This window comes from Pongo abelii, chromosome 9 (assembly GCF_028885655.2).
Source record: "Pongo abelii isolate AG06213 chromosome 9, NHGRI_mPonAbe1-v2.0_pri, whole genome shotgun sequence".
Lineage (NCBI taxonomy): Eukaryota > Metazoa > Chordata > Mammalia > Primates > Hominidae > Pongo > Pongo abelii.
The window spans coordinates 19431099-19452881 of NC_071994.2; the positions used below are offsets into that span (position 1 = coordinate 19431099).

At 46.0% G+C, this 21783-nt stretch overlaps 1 protein-coding gene across 8 annotated transcripts in view; it reads left to right on the forward strand.

Annotated features, from left to right (window-relative positions):
- The window catches only part of AGBL2 (AGBL carboxypeptidase 2), a 61200-nt gene that overhangs the window by 26965 nt on the left and 12452 nt on the right, over positions 1 to 21783 (forward strand). For 6 of the 8 annotated variants that reach the window (XM_054525747.2, XM_054525746.2, XM_054525749.2 and 3 more), the window contains 6 exons: positions 1627 to 1783; positions 5587 to 5713; positions 7595 to 7695; positions 10258 to 10388; positions 16855 to 16921; positions 18054 to 18179. In XM_054525747.2, the coding sequence (XP_054381722.1) occupies positions 1627 to 1783; positions 5587 to 5713; positions 7595 to 7695; positions 10258 to 10388; positions 16855 to 16921; positions 18054 to 18179 (709 nt within the window). Of the gene's footprint in view, positions 1 to 1626; positions 1784 to 5586; positions 5714 to 7594; positions 7696 to 10257; positions 10389 to 16854; positions 16922 to 18053; positions 18180 to 18680; positions 18795 to 21783 lie in introns of all 8 variants that reach the window. The other 2 variants (XR_008511592.1, XM_054525750.2) reach the window with 2 other exon arrangements.

Below are 21783 nucleotides of genomic sequence, written 5' to 3' on the forward strand. Positions count from 1 at the left end.
CCAGCACTTTGAGAGGCCAAGGCAGGAGGATCACTTGAGCCCAGGAGTTGGAGACCAGCCTGAGCAACATAGTGAGACCCTGTGTATTAGGTTGTACTTGCATTGCTATAAAGAAATATCTGGCCAGGCATGGTAGCTCATGTCTGTAATCCCAGCACTTGAGGCTGAGGCAGGCAGATACTTGAGGTCAGGAGTTTGAGACCTGCCTAGCCAACATGGTGAAACCCCGTCTCTACTAAAAATACAAAAATTAGCCTGGCATGGTAGTGCACGCCTGTAATCCCAGCTACTCAGGAGGCTGAAGCACTAGAATTGCTTGAACCTGGGAGACAGAGGTTGCAGTGAGCCGAGATCATGCCACTGCACTCCAGCCTAGGTGACAGAGCGAGACTGTCTCAACAAAAAAAAAAAAGAAAAGAAAGAAAGAAAGAAATACCTTAGACTGGGAAATTTATAAAGAAAAGAGGTTTAATTGGCTCATAGTTCTGCATCTTTACAAGAAGCATGGTGCTAGCATCTGCTCAACTTCTAGGGAGGCCTCAGGAAGCATACAATTATGGCAGAAGGCAAAGAGGGAGCAGGCACATCATATGGCAAAAGCAGGAGTAGGAGAGAGAGAATAAGTGTAGGGGAGGTGCCACACATTTTTTTTTTTTTGAGACGGAGTTCATTTTTTTTTTTTTTTTTTTTTTTTTGAGATAGAGTTTCACTCTTGTTGCCCAGGCTGGAGTGCAATGGCGCAATCTCGGCTTACTGCAACCTCCACCTCCTGTGTTCAAGTGATTCTCCTGCCTCAGCCTGCCGAGTAGCTGGCATTACAGGCATGCACCACGACGCCTAGCTAATTTTGTAATTTTAGTAGAGATGGGGGTTTCACCATGTTGGTCAGGCTGGTCTCGAACTCCTGACCTCAGGTGATCCACCCGCCTTGGCATCCCAAAGTGCTGGGATTATAGGCATGAGCCACCGTGCCTGGCCGGTGTCACACATTTTTAAACAACCAGATCTTGTGCAAAGTCAGAGTGAGAGCTCATGTATCACCAGGGGGATGGTCCAAGCCACTCATGAGGGATCCACCCCCACTGTCCAAATACCTCTCGCTAGACCTCACCTCCAACACTAGGGATTATATCTCAACATGAGATTTGGGCAGAGACAAATACCCAAACTCTATATCACCCTGTCTCTACAAAAACAAAAACAAAAAACAAAAAACAAACAAACAAAAACAGAAACAAAAATAGCTGGGTGTATTGGTGTGTGCCTGTAGTCCCAACTACTTAGGGGGCTGAGGTGGGCAGATGACTTGAGCCCAGGAGGTCAAGGCTAGAGTGAGCCATGGTCAGGCCACTACACTCCAGCCTGAGCAACAGGGCAAGACCCTGTCTCAAAAAAGAAAAAAAGAAATTTTCCATTTCAAGTCCCTCTGACTGGCAAGGCAAGCTGATGACATGTTTTCTGCAGTGGCTGAGAATGGAGATAGGGTCCATTGAAGGCCATTGGAGTTGAGATTTTCTTAGGAGGGAAAGTATTAACAGCTGTATTTAAGGAAGAGATACCAAATTATCCTTAATTATTTGCATGCATTTGGGTGTCCACTGAGTTCTTTGTTTGCCCCCTCAATAGACTTCTTGAAGAAAGAGAGGTTCTGTTGTATTGTGATTTCCATGGCCACAGTCGTAAGAATAATATCTTCCTGTATGGCTGTAATAACAACAATCGCAAGTACTGGCTTCATGAACGAGTCTTTCCTTTAATGTTAAGCAAAAATGCACCAGATAAGGTAAGCACATAATGTAATTTTCTCTCCATTGAGTTAGGGACATGGGAACTTACTGCTTCCTATATGTAGTGTTTTATTTGGCATTTTGTATCTCTTTTTATTATCTTTGGTAAATCCGAGCAACCTAGACTTCAAGAATTTAGAAAAGCGTGGTTTTAAGAATTGCAGTGGGGCCAGGCACAGTGGCTCACACCTGTAATCCCAGCACTTTGGGGGGCCAAGGCAAGCAGATTACCTGAGGTCAGGAGTTCGAGACCAGCCTGACCAACATGGAGAAACCCCATCTCTATTAAAAATACAAAAAGTAGCCGGGCATGGTGGCACATGCCTGTAATGCCAGTTACTTGGGAGGCTGAGGCAGGAGAATCGCTTAAACTTGGGAGGCAGAGGTTGCAGTGAGCAGAGATCGTGCCATTGCACTCCAGCCTGGGCAACAAGAACGGAACTCCATCCCAAAAAAAAAAAAAGAATTGCTGTGTCCTGCCAGCTACAGTGGCTCATACCTGTAATCCTAGCACTTTGGGAGGCCAAGGTGGGCATATTGCTTGAGCCCAGGAGTTCAAGACCAGCCTGGGCAACATAGGGAGACCCCTGCCACTACTAAACAATAGAATAAAAAAGAATTGCTGTGTCCATCAACCAATCAACAGATAAATAAAATGTGGTATCCTTTTTTTTTTTTTGAGACGGAGTCTCACTCTGTCGAGGCTGGAGTGTAGTGGTGCAATCTTGGCTCACTGCAACCTCTGCCTCCCAGATTCAAGCAGTTCTCCTGCCTCAGCCTCCCAAGTAGTTGAGAGTACAGGCATGCACAACCATGCCCGGCTAAATTTTTTTGTACTTTTAGTGGAGACGGGGTTTCACCATGTTGGCTAGGCTGTTCTCAAACTCCTGACCTCAAGTGATCCGCCTGCCCCGGCCTCCCAAAGTGCTGGGATTACAGGCGTGAGCTACTGCGCCCCACCATAAGTTGAAATTCTTAGTATATACAGTTATCTATCACCTATCCTGTGGTGGTTGACCCTGGAAGAAGAGATTGAAGGACAAGCAAAATGCTAATGTCATGAGTCTTCACAGGAAAGGTTATATACTAGAAGATCACAAATGATTGTAAGATATTAAAGAGCTTAATGAAAACAATATAAAAGTTTTTAATAATTGACTAATTTCGTGACAGGCATATACAGGTAATCTTCGTTGGTGTAGAAGCTGGTTTTTCACATCATAAATAGATCCACAAAATGTAGTTGTCAGAAGAAGAAAGTGGGTTGGATTTTTTTTTAATTTATTTATTTTACTTATTTTTTTTCTTCTTCTTATTTTTTTTTGAGACAGAGTCTTGTTCTGTCGCCCAGGATGGAGTGCAGTGGCACAATCTCGGCTCACTGCAACCTCCATCTCCCGGGTTCAAGCAATTCTCTGCCTCAGCTTCCCAAGGATCTGGGATTACAGGCACCTGCCACCACGCCCGGCTAATTTTTGTATTTTTAATAGAGACAGGGTTTCACCATCTTGGCAAGGCTGGTCTTGAACTCCTGACCACCTGCCTCAGCCTCCCAAAATGCTGGGATTATAGGTGTGAGCCACCACACCCATCCTTTTATTTATTTTTTCAAGACGTAGTCTTGCTCTGTCACCCAGGTTGGAGTGCAGTAACACAATCTCCACTCACTGCAACCTCCGCCTCCCGGGTTCAAGCAATTCTCCTGCCTCAGCCTCCCAAGAAGCTGAGATTACAGGCATGCACCACCATGCCTGGCTAATTTTGTATTTTTAGTAGAGATGGGGTTTAGTAGAGATGGGGTATTTTGAGTAGAGATGTAGGCCAGGCTGGTCTCAAACTCCTTACCTCGTGATCTGCCTGCCTTGGTCTCCCAAAGTGTTGGGATTACAAGCATGAGCCACCACACTGCGCATGGCCTAGACTGGGTTTTTTTAAGTTGTTGTTTTTTTTTTTTTAATAGAGACAGAGTCTCACTATGTTGCCCAGGCTGGTCTTGAACTCCTGGGTTCAAGCGGCTCTCCCGCCTCACCACCTCAGCCTCCCAAAGTTCTGGGATTACAGGTGTGAGCCACTGCACTGGCTTTAGAAAAGTATTTTAATTTTTTTTTTTTTTGAGATGGAGTCTCGCTCTGTCGCCCAGGCTGGAGTGCAGTGGTGTGTCTCAGCTCACTATAACCTCCGCCTCCTGAGTTGAAGTGATTCTCCTACCTCAGCCTCCTGGGTAGCTGGGATTACAGGCACAAGCTACCATATTCGGCTATTTTTTTTTTTGTATTTTTAGTAGAGACGGGGTTTCACCGTGTTGACCAGGATGGTCTCGATCTCCTGACCTCATGATCCACCCACCTCGGCCTCCCAAAGTGCTAGGATTCCAGGGGTGAGCCACTGTGCCTGGCCGATATTACAGACTTTTTCCCATAAAGATATATGATAAAAATATTTTGTATTGTTACTCTTATTTGTTTAAAAAAAGAAAAAGAGGAAGCTTTCCTTCCTTCCTCTCTCTCTCTTTTGTTTTTTGAGTCTCACTCTGTCGCCCAAGCCGGAGTCAGTGGCACGATCTCAGCTCACTGCAACCTCCTCCTCCCAGGTTCAAGCAATTCTCCTGCCTCAGCCTCCTGAGTAGCTGGGATTACGGGTGCATGCTGCCATGCCCGGCTAATTTTTTTGTATTTTTAGTAGAATCGGGGTTTCGCCATCTTGGCCAGGCTGGTCTCAAATTCCTGACCTCAGGTGATTGGCCCGCCTCAGCCTCCCAAAGTGCTGGGATTACAGGCATGAGCCACCATGCCCGGCCTCTCTTTCTCTTTCTCTTCTCTTCTCTTTTTTCTTTTCTTTTCTTTTTTTCTCTTCTCTTCTCTTCTTCTTTTTCTTTCTTTCTTTTCCTTTCCTTTCCTTCTTTCCTTTTCTTCTTTTCCTTCTCTTCTCTTCTTTTCTTTCTTTCAGGAAATCACACCCAGAACCCATATCTAAAACAAACTAATTGAAGCAGGGAACCCTGTCTCCTCTGCTCCTTCCCTCCTTGAAGCAGAAATGCCCTGAGGCTCCTCAATAGAACCCCTGGATTCCACAGAGCACGATTTAAAAATCGCTGGACAATGAGATAATTTCCAACTGCAAAATCTTTTTAGCAGGATAGGGTGGATAGAGAAAGGTGCCAAGTGTATATTACAAACTCCAAGTGACACACAAGGGCTGAGCGGTCATAAAAGATAAGGGAGGGTATTGAACTACAAGTGATAAGATTAGTGTAAGGGAGAGAGTTCCAGGCAGAGATTATGGGGGTAAGGAATACACATCATCGACAGAAGATAAACACAACTAGATTTAGGGGTTCAAGTTGGGGAGTGGCAGAAAATAAGTCTTAGAAAGGTTGGCTAGTGCCTTGAATGCCAAACGGATGTTCTAGGAAACCTAGTCCTGCAAAATTCTCCTTGGGGGAGTGGGGTGGGGACAACAGGAAGGAAGAGTTCATGGGCAAAAATGTTTGGAAAACATATTCAAATACACTCTCTTCCCTTTGGAAGATTATAGTCCTCATATTAAACACTCTAAGAGGGCTTGCAGAGAAAGCCTGTTTAGTTTTGTTAACCCTTCATCTCCCTGACTAACATGACCACAGAACTCCTTTTTCCCCCGTAATACCTGTTAACATCCCTCCAAATTAGTATTTTGTGGAACATGCTTTGGGAAATAACATATGGACCCCAAGGAAATTATTCTTGTATCATATTAATGAATCTTAGATATTTTACATTTGCTGATTTATGATTAACAGAAAATTTGGATTTCTTTTTAGTTCTCTTTTCACAGTTGTAATTTTAAGGTCCAAAAATGCAAAGAAGGAACGGGACGAGTTGTTATGTGGCAGATGGGAATCCTAAACAGCTACACCATGGAGTCCACCTTTGGCGGGTCCACCCTGGGTACATTCTCTTTTGTATATCATAGGCCAGCATAGGAAGGGAAATCCAAGCAAAGCATAGGGAGATGAAATGCCTTTGAATGCTGGGGAGATAACTGATCTAGAGGATTTCTTTGTCTAGACTTATGCTAAATTTGAATGCCCAAAATATGAATGTGAAATATAATATTTGATGGGGCAGTATGGTATAGTGGTTGCTAAAGACCTGGAATCAGGCCAGGTGCAGTGGCTCACGCCTGTAATCCCAGCACTTTGGGAGGCCAAGGCGGGCAGATTACGAGGTCAGGAGATCAAGACCAGCGTGACCAACATGGTGAAATCCCATCTCTACTAAAAATTAGCTGGGCATGGTGGCACGCACCAGTAGTCCCAGCTACTCTGGAGGTTGAGGCAGGAGAATCGCTTGAACCCGGGAGGTGAAGGTTGCAGTGAGCCAAGATTGTGCCATTGCACTCCAGCGTGGGTGACAGAGCGAGATTCTGTCTCAAAACAAACAAAAAACCTGGAATCAGGCAGATAGGGAGTTGAATTTCAGCTGCATTAACAAGTTTTGTGTTCTTGGGTAAATTATCTGGCCTTTTTGAACTTCATTTTTTTATTTCTTTTTTTTATTTTTATTTATTTTGTTTTTTTGAGACAGGGTTTCTTTCACCCAGGCTAGAGTGTAGTGGCATGATCATGGCTCTCTGCAGTCTCAACCTCCCAGGCTCAAGCATTTCTCCCACCTTAGCCCCTCGTGTAGCTGGGACTATAGGTGCACGTCACCATGCCCGGCTAATTTTTTTATTTTTTTTTGTAGAGACAGGGTCTCCTTATGTTGCTCAAGCTGGCCTCAAACTCCCTGGCTCAAGCAATCCTCCTGCCTTGGCCTCTCAAAGTACTGGGATGGCAGGCATGAGCCACCATGCCCAGCCTCATTTTCCTTTTACTGCAATAATAATAGTACTTGCATTGTAGGTACTGCTTAGTGAGATGGTGCATGGAGTGCACTTCCCATAGTGCCTAACATGAAGTAAAAACCTCAGTAATTAGAACCATCATGATTATAATTTTTTCATTGCCAAAGATTCTTCTGAACCAAACTAAAACTAGGAGAGCTACACTCTCCTGAAGCATAATATTCTAGAATAAGAGGTGTTTTGTTTTGTTTTGTTTTGTTTTGTTTTGTTTTGTTTCAGGGTCTCCCTCTATTACCCAGGCTGTAGTGCAGTGGTGCAATCCCAGCTCACTGAAACCTCTGCCTCCCTGGCTCAGGCGACCCTCCCACCTTAGCCTCCAACCTCAGCCTCCTGAGTAGCTGGGACTATAGGCACATGCCACAACGTCAGGCTAATTTTTGTATTTTTTGTAGAGACAAGATCTCACCATGTTGCCCAGGCTAGTCTTGAACTCCTAGGCTCAAGCGAAGGGCCTGCCTTGGTCTCTCAAAGTGCTGGGATTATAGGCGTGAGCCACTGTGCCTGGCCCGTGGTGGTATTTTTTTATTTTTTATTTTTATTTTTTTGAGACAGTCTTGCTCTGTCATCCAGTCTGGAGTGCAGTGGCACGATCTCAGCTCACTGCAAGCTCCACCTCCCGGATTCACGCCATTCTCCTGCCTCAGCCTCCTGAGTAGCTAGGACTACAGGCGCCTGCCACCACGCCCAGCTAATTTTCTTTGTATTTTTTAGTAGAGACGAGTTTCCACCATGTTAGCCAGGATGGTCTCAATCTCCTGACCTCATGATCTGCCTGCCTTGGCTTCCCAAAGTGCTGGGATTACAGGCGTAAGCCACCGTGCCTGGCCAGTGGTGGTATTTTTAAAAAGATAACCATAAATTAGATTTACATTCAGTCACTAAGATTTAATTGGAAATGTTTGCGGGGGTTTTTTTTTTTCCAGGTAGTAAAAGAGACACCCACTTTACCATCGAAGATCTGAAGTCCTTAGGTTATCATGTCTGTGACACCCTTCTGGACTTTTGTGATCCTGACCAAACGAAGGTAAAAATGGGGTTTCAAGAAATGTGGTGAAGGCCAGGCATGGTGGCTCACACCTGTAATCCTAGCACTTTGGGAGGCTGAAGTGGGTGGATTGCCTGAGCTCAGGAGTTCAAGACCAGCCTGGGCAACATGGCAAAACCCTGTCTCTACTAAAAATACAAAAAATTAGCTGGTCGTGGTGGCGTGTGCCTGTAATCCCAGCTCTCGGGAGGCTGAGGCAGGAGAATCACTTGAACCCAGGAGGCGGAGGTTACACTGAGTCGAGATCACGCCACTGCACTCCAGCCTGGGGGACAAAGCAAGACTCAAAAAAAAAAGAAATGTGGTGATGATGCTGTGATCAGTTTCACATGGGTCCAAAGTGAGCCCAGTGGAATTATAGGCAATCTTTATTTTCCTCTTACTAGTTTTCTGAAGTTTTTATAATAAAAGAAAATAAGAAAGCCCCCAGACTGCATTCTGTCTACAAATGGTAAGACCTCATAATTCACCAAGAAGATGGAGACAGTCCTTTGGAACACCTCTCCCTCACTTCTGGACTTAACCTATGGCAACACCTATCCTTTTTTTTTTCTTTTGAGATAAGATCTGACTCTGTTACCCAGGCTGAAGTGCAATGGCGTGATCACGGCTCATTGCAGCCTCAACACCTTAGCCTCCCAAGTAGTTGAGACCACAAGTATGCACCACCACACATAGCTAATTTTTAAGCTTTTATAGAGACGGTTTTTCTGTTCCCAGGCTGGTCTCCAGCTCCTGGGCTTGTGATCCTCCTGCCTCAGCCTCTCAAAGTGCTGGGATTACAAGCATGAGCCACTGTGCCCAGCTACAACACTAATTATCTTTCCTTTCTCTTATTTTAGAAAATCAGGTGTCTTTTCTTTTTAGAAAATCAGGTGTCTTTTCTTTTTTTTCTTTTCTTTTTTTTTTTTTTTTTTTTTTTTTTTGAGACAGGGTCTCCCTCTGTCACCCAGGCTGGAGTGTGGTGGTGTGAACTCAGCTCACTGCAATCTCTGCCTCCCAGGTTCATGCAATTCTCCTGCCTCAGTCTACTGAGTAGCTGGGATTACAGGCGTGCACCACCACGTCCGGCTAATTTTTGTATTTTTTAGTACAGATGGGGTTTTACCATATTGGTCAGGCTGGTCTGGAACTCCTGACCTCAGGTAATCTGCCCGCCTCGGCCTCCCAAAGTGCTGGGATTACAGGCGCGAGCCACTGTGCCCAGCCAGGTGTCTTTTCTCTTCTCCAAAGTTAGCCCTGCTCTGTGTACACTTGTTGACTTCCCCTATGGCCTTTCTGAGGTCTTGCCTCGTTAATTATGTCTTCCCAAACAAACAAACGAACAAAAAACTAATAATAATAATCATCAGGCCGGGTGCAGTGGCTCACACCTGTAATCCCAGCACTTCGGGAGGCTAAGGCTGGCGAATTACAAGGTCAGGAGTTTGAGACCAGCCTGACCAACACAGCGAAACCCCCATCTCTACTAAAAATACAAAAATTAGCTGGTCATGGTGGCAAGCGCTTGTAATCCCAGCTGCTTGGGAGGCTGAGGCAGGAGAAACACTTGAACTCGGGAGGCGGAGGTTGCAGTGAGCAGAGATCATGCCACTACACTCCAGCCTGGGTGACAGAGCAAGACTCCGTCTCAAAAAAAATAAAATAATAAAATAAAATAGAGTATTGCATTGTTGAAGAAGAAGGCGGCCAGGCATGATGGCTCACGCCTGTAATCCCAGCACTTTGGGAGGCCAAGGCGGGCAGATCACGAGGTCAGGAGTTCTAGACCATCCTGGCCAACGTGGTGAAACCCCATCTCTACTAAAAATACAAAAATTAGCTGAGCGTGGTGTTGTGCGCCTGTAGTCCCAGCTACTTGGGAGGCTGAGGCAGGAGAATGGCTTGAACCTGGGAGGCGGAGGTTGCAGTGAGCCGAGATCACGCCACTGTACTCCAGCCTGGAGACAGAGCAAGACTCTGTCTCAAAAAAAAATAAAAAAGAAGTTGGCTCTAGCCAGAGAAAAGTGGCTAGAGCAGTGCTCATTGATGTTCTGCCCTAAAAAAATTTCTATCTGTTCCTCCACCTCATGTAATTTTCTGTTAACATGTCCTTACTAGCAGGGGTGCAGGTTATTCATCTTTGTGTTCCCAGCAATAAATAAAATGCCTTTCAGCATATACTTAGTAAATATTTGATGAATAAATAAAATGGGCCAGGCATGGTGGCTCACGCCTGTAATCCCAACACTTTGGGAAGCTGAGGCAGGTGGATCACCTGAGGTCAGGAGTTCAAAACCAGCCTGACCAATATGGTGAAACCCCGTCTCTACTAAAAATACAAAATTAGCTGAGTGTGGTGGCGCCTGCCTGTAATCCCAGCTACTTGGGAGGCTGAGGCAGGAGAATCGCTTGAACCCAGGAGACAGAGGTTGCAGTGAGCCGAGATAGTGCCATTGTACTCCAGCCTGGGCAACAAGAGTCAAACTCCGTCTCAAAAATAATAATAAATAAATAAAATAAAATGAATTAACAAAATAGTTCTTTTTTTCACTTTCATAGTTCACTCAGTGTCTAGCAGAGCTTAAGGAGCTTTTACGACAGGAAATCCACAAGAAATTCCATGAACTTGGACAAGATGTAGATTTAGAAGGAAGTTGGAGTGACATCTCTTTGTCTGACATTGAATCCAGGTAACAAAGAAAAAACAGAGTGTTTTTTTTTTTAATACTTTGTTGTTAACCTGGGTGATATAGTGAGATCTTGTCTCTACAAAAAATACAAAAATTAGCTGGGCTTGGTGATCTATGCCTGTAGTCCCACACACTGGGGAGGCTGAGGTGGGAGGATCACCTGAGCCCAGGAAGTTAAGGCTACAGTGAGCTAAGATCATGCCACTGCACTCCAGCATGGGCGACAGGCTCAGAAACAAAAAACAAAACAAAAGAGTGCATATTCTTTGCCAGCCTCTGTTTTAGCCATTAGAAAGGAGTAGGGAGTTGGGCAGGCAGTTTGTGTAGGGCCTTGTAGGGAACTGCAAAGCCTTTGCCTTTCACTCCAAGGGAGATGGAAAGCCTTTGGAAGGTTTTGAGTAGAGAAATATCATGGTTTGACAGGTTTTAGTTTCTTTTTTTTTTTTTGAGATGAAGGCTCACTCTGTCGCCCAGGCTGCAGTGGTGAGTGGCGCGATCTCCGCTCACTGCAAGCTCCGCCTCCCGGGTTCAGGCCATTCTCTGGGCTCAGCCTCCTGAGTAGCTAGGACTACAGGCGCCTGCAACCACGCCCGGCTAATTTTTTGTATTTTTAGTAGAGGCGGGGTTTCACCGTGTTAGCCAGGATGATCTCGATCTCCTGACCTCGTGATCCGCCCGCCTGGCCCTCCCAAAGTGCTGGGATTACAGGCGTGAGCCACCGCGTCCGGCCCCAGACAGGTTTTAGTTTCAACAGGAACACTGGCTGCTGTGTGAAAAGTAGATCATAAAGAGGGAAGTTCTAAGCAGGGAGACTCAATAGGAGGCTCTTGCAATAATATAGGTAAAAGATAATGGAGGCTTAGATCAATAATACAGGTAAAAGGTAATGGAGGCTTAGACCAGGGGGGATGTGTGAATTGGTTGGATTCTAGATATATTTTGAAATTATAAACATTAGGATTTGCCTATGGATTGGATATGGGCATGAGAAAAGAAAAGAATGACTCCACAATTGGTTGGATGGAGTTGCCTTTAGCTGAGATGGGAAGGATCAAAGGAGTGGAAAAAATTAGAGAGGTAGTGAAGATCAGGAGTCTAGTGTTAGGCTCGTTAAGTTTGTAATGTCCATTATATATTTAGTGGAGACCTCGAACAAGCAGTAGGATATATGGGTCTGGAGTTCAGTGGAGAGGTCCAGTGGACCAATGGAGAGAGTCATCATTGGACAGATGATTTTTTTTCTTGAGACAGGGTGTTGCTCTCCACCCAGGCTGGAGTACAGTGGTATGATCTCTGCTCACTGCATCCTCAACTTCCTGGGCTCAAGCAATCCTCCTGCCTCAGCTCCCCAAGTAGCTGGGACTACAGGTGTGCACCATCATGCCTGGTTAATTTTTGTGTTTTTTTGTAGGGAACAGGTTTTGCCATGTTGCCCAGGCTGGTCTCTAACTACTGAGCTCAAGGGATCTGCCCGCCTCAGCCTCCCAAAGTGCTGCGATTACAAGCGTGAGACACCATGCCCAGCCTGGTAGATAATATTTAAACCTTAACACTAGATGGGGACTGGATGAGGTGGCTCACACCTGTAATTCCCACTCTTTGGGAGGCCAAGGCAGGCGGATCACTTGAGGTCAGGAGTTCAAGACCTGCCTGGCCAACATTATGAAACCCCATCTCTATTAAAAATACAAAAATTAGCTGGATGTAGTGGCACATGCCTGTAATCCCAGCTGCTCGGGAGGCTGAGGCGGGAGGGAGGATCGCCTGAACCCGAGAGGTGGAGGTTACTGGGAGCTGGGATTGCGCCACTGCATTTCAGCCTGGGTGACAGAGTGAGACTCTGGTCTCAAAAAAAAAAAAAACTTAGCAGGGGGTCGGGGCATGCACCTGTAGTCCTAGCTACTTAAGAAGCTGAGGCAGGAGGATTGCTGAGCTCAGAAGTTCGAGGCTGCAGTGAGCTATGGCCGCACTAGTGTACTACAATCTGCGCTATAGAGTGAGACCCTGTCTCAGAAAAAAAAAAAAAAAAAAAAAAAAGACTGGTGGGATCTCAAGGAAGTAAGTGCAGATAGAGAAGAGGTCCAAGTCTGAGGTTTGAGCTGGATAATACAACTTTAATAGGGGAGGAGCCAGCAAAGGCGACTGAGACGAAGGGACTAGCAAGGCTGAAAAAAAGCAGAAGGGTGATTTTTTTAAAAACCTAAATCAGGCGCGGTGGCTCACACCTGTAATCCCAGGACTTTGGAAGGCCAAGGCTGGCAGATCACCTGATGTCAGGAGTTCAAGACCAGCCTGACCAACATGGAGAAACCTCATCTCTACTAAAAATACAAAATTAGTTGGGTGTGATGGCACATGCCTGTAATCCCAGCTACTCGGGAGGCTGAGGCAGGAGAATAGCTTAAACCTGGGAGACAGACGTTGCAGTGAGTGGAGATCACACCATTGCACTCCAGCCTGGGCAACAAGGGCGAATCTCCATCTCAAAAAATAAATAAATAAATAAATAAATAAATAAATAAATAACCTAAATCAGATAATATCATTTATCTGTTGAAAGCACTTCAGTATCTCCCCGACTCAGATTAAAAAAAAGCCAAAGACCCTACAATGGCCTGTAAGGCTATATAGGCCTCCTGATACCTCTATGGCCTCCACCCTAACCCTTTTTTTTTTTTTTTTTTTTTTTTTGAGACGGAGTCTCACTCTGTCACCCAGGCTGGAGTGCAGTGGCATGATCTCAGCTCACTGCAACCTCCGCCTCCCAGGTTCAAGCAATTCTCCTGCCTCAGCTCCCCAAGTAGCTGGGACTACAAGTGCATGCCACCACGCCTGGCTAATTTTTTGTATTTTAGTAGAGATGGGGTTTCACTGTGTTGCCTAGGATAGGCTGGTCTCGAACTCCTGACCTCAGTCAGTCCGCCCACCTCAGCCTCCCAAAGTGCTGGGATTACAGGCATGAGCCACCGCACCCAGCCAAATGCTGCCTTTTTCACCATGACCTATACACATTACTCTAATGCTACAACTTACTCCCCTCCTTCACCCTCCTGCCACTCGTTATTATCCCCCTTAGGTGCTCTACTTTTTTCCATAGCATTTATTGCCTCTGTCATTCTGTATCATTTAAGTCTTTACTGTATCTGTTTTATTTATTTATTTATTTATTTTTGAGACAGACTTTCACTCTTGTTGCCCAGGCTGGAATACAATGGCATGATCTCCACTCGTTGCAACCTCTGTCTCCCAGGTTTAAGCTAGTCTCCTGCCTCAGCCTCCCGAGTAGCTGGGATTACAGGTGCCCACCACCATGACTGGCTAATTTTTAGTAGAGATGCAGTTTCACCATGTTGGCCAGGCTGGTCACGAACTCCTGACCTCAGGTGATCCACCCATCTCGGCCTCCTCAAGTGCTGGGATTACAGGCATGAGCTACTGCGCCTGGCCCTTTTTTTTTTTTTTTTTTTTTTGAGATGGAGTCTCTCTCTGTCGCCCAGGCTGGAGTCCAGTGGCATGATCTCAGCTCACTGCAACCTCCGCTTCCCGGGTTCAAGCAATTCTCCTGCCTCAGTCTCCCGAGTAGCTGGGATTATTACAGGCACCCACCACCATGCCCGCTATTTTTTTTTTTTTCTTTTTGAGACAGAATTTCGCTCTTGTTGCCCAGGCTGGAGTGCAATGGCACGATCTCGGCTCACTGCAATCTCCACCTCCTGGGCTCAAGCGATTCTCCTGCCTCAGCCTCCCAAGTAGCTGGGATTACAAGCATGTGCCACCACGCCCGGGTAATTTTGTATTTTTAGTAGAGATGGGGTTTCTCCATATTGGTCAGGCTGGTCTCAAACTCCCGACCTCAGGTGATCTGCCCACCTTGGCCTCCCAAAGTCCTGGGATTACAGGCATGAGCCACCGCGCCCGGCCATCTAATTTTTGTATTTTTAGTAGAGATGGGTTTTCACCATGTTGCCCAAGCTGGTCTTGAACTCCTGACCTCAAGTGATCCACCCACCTTGGCCTCCCAAGGTGCTGGGATGACAAGCATGAGCCACCATGCCCAGCCAATATCTGTTGTTTATTGTCTGTTTCCCTCTACTAGGAGATAGGTTCCACAAAGTCAGAGATCTTTTCGTTTGCTCTGTATCTCATGCACTTAGAATGGTACTGTTCTGTACCTAGCACAGAGGAAGAGCTCAATAAATATTTTTTGAATTAATTTAGCATTCAGGATCTCATCTGTACCTTCATAGTCTCCCCAGCTATTTAGGAAGCCCCCAAAAGGTTATGTCTCCCAGGTATGCAAGAATACCTTCTACTCTAACTTACTGGCTAAAGTGCCTCATGGATGACCCAGCTGCTTTCAGCCTTCTGAGCTGGCATGGAAGTCTTCTGACAGAGGCTGCACTGTAGTCTGTGGTGGACAGTGGAAAAGGGATGGCTCTTCCACCCACTCTATAGCACATTGACATCTGGGCCCAAAAGCAATTCTGAGTCTCACAAATATTTCTTTGGGGACCTTAAACTAGGCCATCAGGCCAAGTAGTGTGCCCCATTCACCATGTCATCCCTTCCACTCTCTCAGAATCCTATGCCTAACTCACCAAGACCTCTGCACCGACCCCTCTCCAAATACAGCCTCAAAAACAAAATGCCGGCTGGATGCAGTGGCTCACACCTGTAGTCTTAGCACTTTGGGAGGCCAAGATGGGTGGATCACTTTAGCCCAGGAGTTCAAGCCTGGGCAACATGGAGAAACCCTTTGCCTTGGCCTCCCAAAGTGTGGGGATTATAGTCATGAGCCACCATGCCTGGCCTCATTCAAAACTTTTGAAGGAAAATTGGGGTGATAAAAGTAATCTTGGTCTCTGACCTGAAGGTTCTTTTTGTTATTTATATATTTTTTGAGATCAGTTCTTGCCCTGTTGCTCAGACTGGAGTGCAGTGGCACAATCTCGGCTCACTGCAGCCTCAACCCCCTGGGCACTAGTGGTCCTCCTATCTCAGCCTCCCAAGTGTCTGGGACCACAGGCAGGCACCACCACTACCAGCTAATTTAAAAAAAAATTTTTTTTTGTAGATACAGTGACTTACTGTGTCGCCCAGGCTCAGATTCTTTATTAAACGCATAAGTTTATATATTGAATACATTTCTTCAGAGTACCTGTTAGGATCCTGGATTTCTGAATTGGTACCAGCCAAAGAGGAGTAAATGAGAAAGAACCCTTGTTTTCAAACAAATGACTGTCCTCTGCTGTTCTCTAGGCCTGCACATTGAGAATCCTGTAGCCTCTCACAACCTCCACCAAGGGCGATTTTGCCCATCTGGCCAGTATTTGCTTTGCCATATGGATTGCAAACTCTTTGGTGCCAGAGGCTCTGCCTCGTTCATCTGTGTTCCCTGTGCCTACCACACTGCTTGGCATGCAGTAGGTGTTCGGAGTGAATGAATGAATGTGCTTGTCAAGAATTCTTTTTTTGGGACCGGGTGCAGTGGCTCACGCCTGTTATCCCAGCACTTTGAGAGGCCGAGGCGGGAGGATCATGAAGTCAGGAGATCGAGACCATCCTGGCTAACACGGTGAAACCCCATCTCTACTAAAAATACAAAAAATTAGCTGGGCGTGGTGGCGGGCACCTGTAGTTCCAGCTACTCGGGAGGTTGACATAAGGAGACTCTGTCTCAAAAAAAAATTTTTCTTTTTTTTTTTTCTTGAGACAGCTTCACTCTTGTCGCTTAGGCTGGAGTGCAATGGCACAATCTCGGTTCACTGCAACCTCTGCCTCCCAGGTTCAAGCGATTCTCCTGCCTCAGCCTCCTGAGTAGCTGGGACTACAGGCATGCGCCACCACACCCAGATAATTTTTTTGTATTAATAGTGACGGGGTTTCACCATGTTAGTCAGGGTGGTCTCAAATTCCTGACCTCAGGTGATCCACCCACTTCGGCCTCCCAAAATGCTGAGATTACAGGCGTGCGCCACCATGCCCGGCCATCAAGAATTCTTAGTAATTGCTTGGGCGCAATTTCTCATACCTGTAATCTAAGCACTTTAGGAGGCTGAGGCAAGAGGATCACTTGAACACAAAAGTTCAAGACTAGCCCAGACAACATAGTGGGACCCTATGACTACAAGAATTTTAAAAATTAGTCAGGCATGGTGGCATTAGCCTGTAGTCTCAGCTGCTCAGAAGGCTGAGGTGGGAGGATCTCTTGAGTCCGGGAGGTCAAGGCTGCAGTGATCTATGATCACAGTACTGCACTCCAGCCTGGGTGACAGAGTGAGACCCTGTCCCAAAAATATAAAAAAGGAAGAAAATAATAATGTTTAGTAATTGAAGCATAGACAATGAGAGAAATAGTAGACTAGAAGATATCCTAATCCTAATCCCATACAGCTGGTCTGGTAAATGTTATGCTTCCTAGACATATCAACGACAGTTATTTCCTCTTTTTTTCTTTTGGAAACAGCACCAATGGCTCTGACAGTTCTCTCTCAGATGGTCTTCCTGTTCACCTAGCAAACATAGCAGATGAGGTAAGCTGAACTCTTATACCCAGGAAATAGCAGCCTTAAAAAAAATCATGACACTACCAGACAATTTGTTGGAATTTTCCAACAGTCCTAAGACCTGCAGAAAATATACAATAGTGTCCTAACTAGTCACCTTGCCCTATAAAGTCTCTCGTTTTGTCCTTTATAACTTGCTTAATTTTTAAGGGCACCTTAAGGTAACACCCAAACTGAATCTTTTAACCACACATCTAATGATCATTAATATCTGGACCTGACATTATTGCCATAAGTAATCTGATTTCATATTGTAAATCACAGATATTTGGTTATTGGTGTAAGTGCCCCTTTGTGTTTTTTTGTTTGTTTTTTGAGATGGAGTCTTGCTCTGTCTCCTAGGCTGGAGTGCAGTGGCGCAAACTTCCACCGTCTGGGTTCAAGCAATTCTTCTGCCTCAGCCTCCTGAGTAGCTGGGATTACAGGCACATGCCACCACGCCCGGCTAATTTTTGTATTTTTAGTAGAGATGGGGTTGGCCATCCTGGGCTCAAACTCCTGACCTTGTGATCTGCCCGCCTTGGCCTCCCAAAGTGCTGGAATTACAGGCGTGAACCGCCACACTAGGCCTTTTTTTTTTTTTTTTTGAGATGGAGTCTCACTCTGTTGCCTAGGCTGGAGTGCAGGGGCGTGATCTCAGCTTACCGCAACCTCCACCTCCCGGGTTCAAGCAATTCTCCTGCCTCAGCCTCCTGAGTAACTGGGATTACAGGCACCTGCCACCTCACCCAGCTAATTTTTGTATTTTTAGTAGAGGTGGGGTTTCACCATGTTGGCCAGGCTGGTCTCAAACTCCCGACCTCAAGTGATCCACCCGCTTCAGCCTCCCAAAGTGTTGGGATTACAGGCGTGAGCCACCATGCCCAACCATAAGTACCCCTTTGGCAGTTTATCTGTAACAGTGGGATTTGGGGGTATTAAGTAGGAAGCATCCTCCAGTAAGGAGGGAACTGAACTGTTTGTTTATTCTCCAAACCAACACCACAAGTCTGCATACCGAGTTAGCCTTTGTGTCTTGAGTGTTGCATGAAGAGTGCCACATGTGGGTGGGCCTAGTTCTGGAATCCTCAATGACCAGTTTCTCTACTTTCTGGAATAGCTGACTCAGAAAAAGAAGATGTTTAAGAAGAAAAAAAAGAAGTCACTTCAGACTAGGAAACAGCGAAATGAGCAGTATCAGAAAAAAACATTGATGCAGAAGTTAAAGTTAACAGAAGATACCTCAGTAAGAAAGACTTGCTGGCTATTTCTACTGTCTAGTTTCAGAGTATTCCATAGAGGGATAAGGAAAGGGGGTTAACGTTTACTCTAAACCAAAAAGGGGATGGAGATTGGGGCAGGGGGAGACTTTCTGTTTTGGGATCAGAACCCTTCCAGGGGCCCTCCGGACATCTCTGAGCAAGTTTCGGCCTTGGCCCACTGATCCTCTCCTACACTCTGGCATAAGAAATCTGGGTTTTAGCCAAGTCTGAATTTCCAGAGAAAAGACATGATACTGGAATGGTAGTGGCTAGAGCTAGTCAGGAGTAGATGGATGGCAGGGGGCCAGGCCTGGTCCAGGCTAAGACAGTTGGATAGCTCATCAATCTTTGTCCAAGCTGCCACACTCCCACCATACCCTCTGCTTTCTAAAGACAAATGTGCTTTCAGAAGTACAAGTTTTGCTGTTGGGTAAATTGGATCAATTTTGAATAGATCAATTGAAAAAGACTCTCTTTTCACTCAGTCCTAGGAAAGGGCAGAATTTACTTCTACTCTGCAAAAGCAGCCAACCTTTTTCAAAAACTCAGAGAATTCCAGTTTTTTACCAATGAAAAATGAAAACCCGAGGTTAAATGAGGTAGTATTTTTGTTTTTGACTCTTTGTCACACAGATTCTCTAACCTCTTGAATTAGCACCTCTCTCCCACAGGGTGACAAATGTAATAGCCATTTATGTTACCCTAACCTGACAGTGCCACTGGGAGCAAGAAAACATTAAAACTGAGGGAGACATTGACACTGCTTTGGATTCGACATGACTGAAGTCTGGAATCAAATATTGGTGATTTGTGATTTTACACCAAGGACATAAGAACAGGCTGCCTTACTTACCATCCATTTATCCATCTACCCACCCATCTACTCAATCAGCAAATGTTATTTTAAAATAAATCAATGAATTTTATTGGGCACCTACTACATGAAAGTCCCTTTACTGGATGCTGTGAATGCAACCTTGAACAAAATACTATCCCTGCCTCAGGGACTTCAGAATCTGGTGGAGATTTCAGCAAGTAAGTAGGAAATTGTATCACAGAGTAGGATGCAGTGGCAACACAGAGGAGAGACCCTTGACCAATATTTAGTACTTTATAGTTTTATGGCTATAAAATCTTTGATTTTTTTTCTTTTTTTGAGACGGAGTCTTACTCTGTTACCCAGGCTGGAGTGCAGAGGCAATCTCAGCTCACTGCAACTTCCACCTCTTGGGTTCAAGTGATTCTCGGGCCTCAGCCTCTGCAGTAGCTGGGTGCCCACCACCATGCTCAGCTAATTTTTGTATTTTTAGTAGAGACAGGGTTTCGACATGTTGCCCAGGCTGGTCTCAAACTGCTAAGCTCAAGTAATCCACCCACTTTGGCCTCCCAAAGTGCTGGGATTACAGGCATGAGCTACCATGCCCAGCCAAAATCCTTGATTTTTTAGTGTAAAAAAATAGGCTGTCCGGGCATGGTGGCTCACACCTGAAAGCCCAACACTTTGTGTGTTTTCTTTTTTGTTTCTTTTTTTGAGACAGAGTCTCATTCTGTCACGCAGGCTTGAGTGCAGTGGCGCGATCTCAGCTCACCACAACTTCCACTTCCCAGGTTCAAGTGATTCTCCCGCCTCAGCCTCCTGAGTAGCTGGGATTACAGGCACCTGCCACCTCGCCTGGCTAATTTTTGTATTTTTAGTACAGACGGGGTTTCACCGTGTTGGCCAGGCTGGTTTTGAACTTCTGATCTCAGGTGATCCGCCTGCCTCAGCCTCCCAAAGTGCTGGGATTACAAGTGTGAGCCACTGCGCCTGGCCAAACCCAACACTTTGGAAAGCTGAGGCAGGAGGGTCACTGGAGCCCAGGAGTTCAAGACCAGCCTGCACAACATAGTGAGACCTCATCTCTACAAAAAGTAAAAATTAGCTGGGCATAGTGGTGCACATAGTCCCACCTATCTGAGACACTGAGGTGGGCAGATAACATGAGACCAGAGTTGGAGGCTGCAGTGAGCCATGATCATACCACTGTACTCCAGCCTGGGTGGCCAGGCACGGTGGCTCACATCTGTAATCCCAGCACTTTGAGAGGCTGAGAGAGGAGGACTGCTTGAGTCCAGAAGTTCGAGACTAGCTCTGGCAACATAGCAAGACCCCACCTCTACAAAAAATTTTTTTAAAAATTAGCTAGGCATCGCTGGGCATGGTGGCTCATACCGGTAATCTCAGCACTTTGGGAGGACAAGATGGGTGGATCACATGAGACCAGGAATTCAAGACCAGCCTGGCCAACATGGTGAAACCCCACCTCTACTAAAAATGCAAAATTAGCTGGACATGGTGGTGTATGCCTGTAGTGCCAGCTACTCAGGAAGCTGAGTCACAATAATTGCTTGAACCTAGGAGGCAGAGGTTTCAGTGAGCTGAGATTGCACCCAGCTTGGGCGACAGAGCAAGACTCTGTCTTAGAAAAAATAAAAGAAGAAAAAAAATCAGCTGTGCATGGTGGCACATGCTTATAGTCTTAGCTACTTGGGAGGCTGAGGTAGGAGGATCGCTTGAGCCCGAGAGGTCAAGGCTACAGTGAGCTGTGATCCTACCACTGCACCCCAGCCTGGGTGACAGAGCAAGACCCTGCTAAAAAAAAAAAGGTGGGGGTGGGAGGTGGGTTTTGAGGTCAGGTACGGTAGCTCACACCTGTAATCCCAGCACTTTGGGAGGCAAAGGTGGGAGGATCACTTGAGGCCAGGAAGTTGAGACCAGCCTGAGCAACATAGCAAGATCCTATCTCTACAAAAAATTTTAAAACTTAGCTGGATGTGGGCTGGGCACAGTGGCTCATGCCTGCAATCCCAACACTTTGGGAGGCCGAGGCAGGCGGATCACGAGGTCAGGAGATTGAGACCATCCTAGTAACACAGTGAAACCCCGTCTCTACTAAAAATACAAAACATTAGCTGGGCGTGGTGGCACATCGCTGTAGTCCCAGCTACTCCGGAGGCTGAGGCAGGACAATCACTTGAACCTGGGAGGCAGAGGTTGCAGTGAGCCGAGATCATGCCACTGCACTCCAGCCTGGGCAATAGAGCAAGACTCCGTCTTAAAAAAAAAAAAAAAAAAAAACAACTTAGCTGGATGTGGTAGCCTGCCCCTGTAGTCCTAGCTACTTGGGAGGCTGAGGTGGGAGAATCACTTGAGTCCAGGAGTTTAAGGTTACAGTGAGCTGTGATCCTGCCACTGCACTCCACCCTAGATGACACAGTGAGACTTTGTCCCAAAAAAATAAAAAAACAGTTTTGGTACAATAGTTAGTAGCTGATTCTTAGGGGATAGGGTGCAAAATGGGCCCTCCTCATGTGAAACACTACCCTATGGTTAACAGTGCTGCCCGGGCACGGTGGCTCATGCCTGTAATCCCAGCACTTTGGGAGGCCGAAGTGGGTGGATCACTTGAGGTCAGGGGTTCAAGACCAGCCCAGCCAACATGGCAAAACCCTGTCTCCACTAAAAATACAAAAATTAGCCAGGCATGGTGGCAGGCACCAGTAATTCCAGCTACTGGGGAGGCTGAGGCAGGAGAATCGCTTGAACTC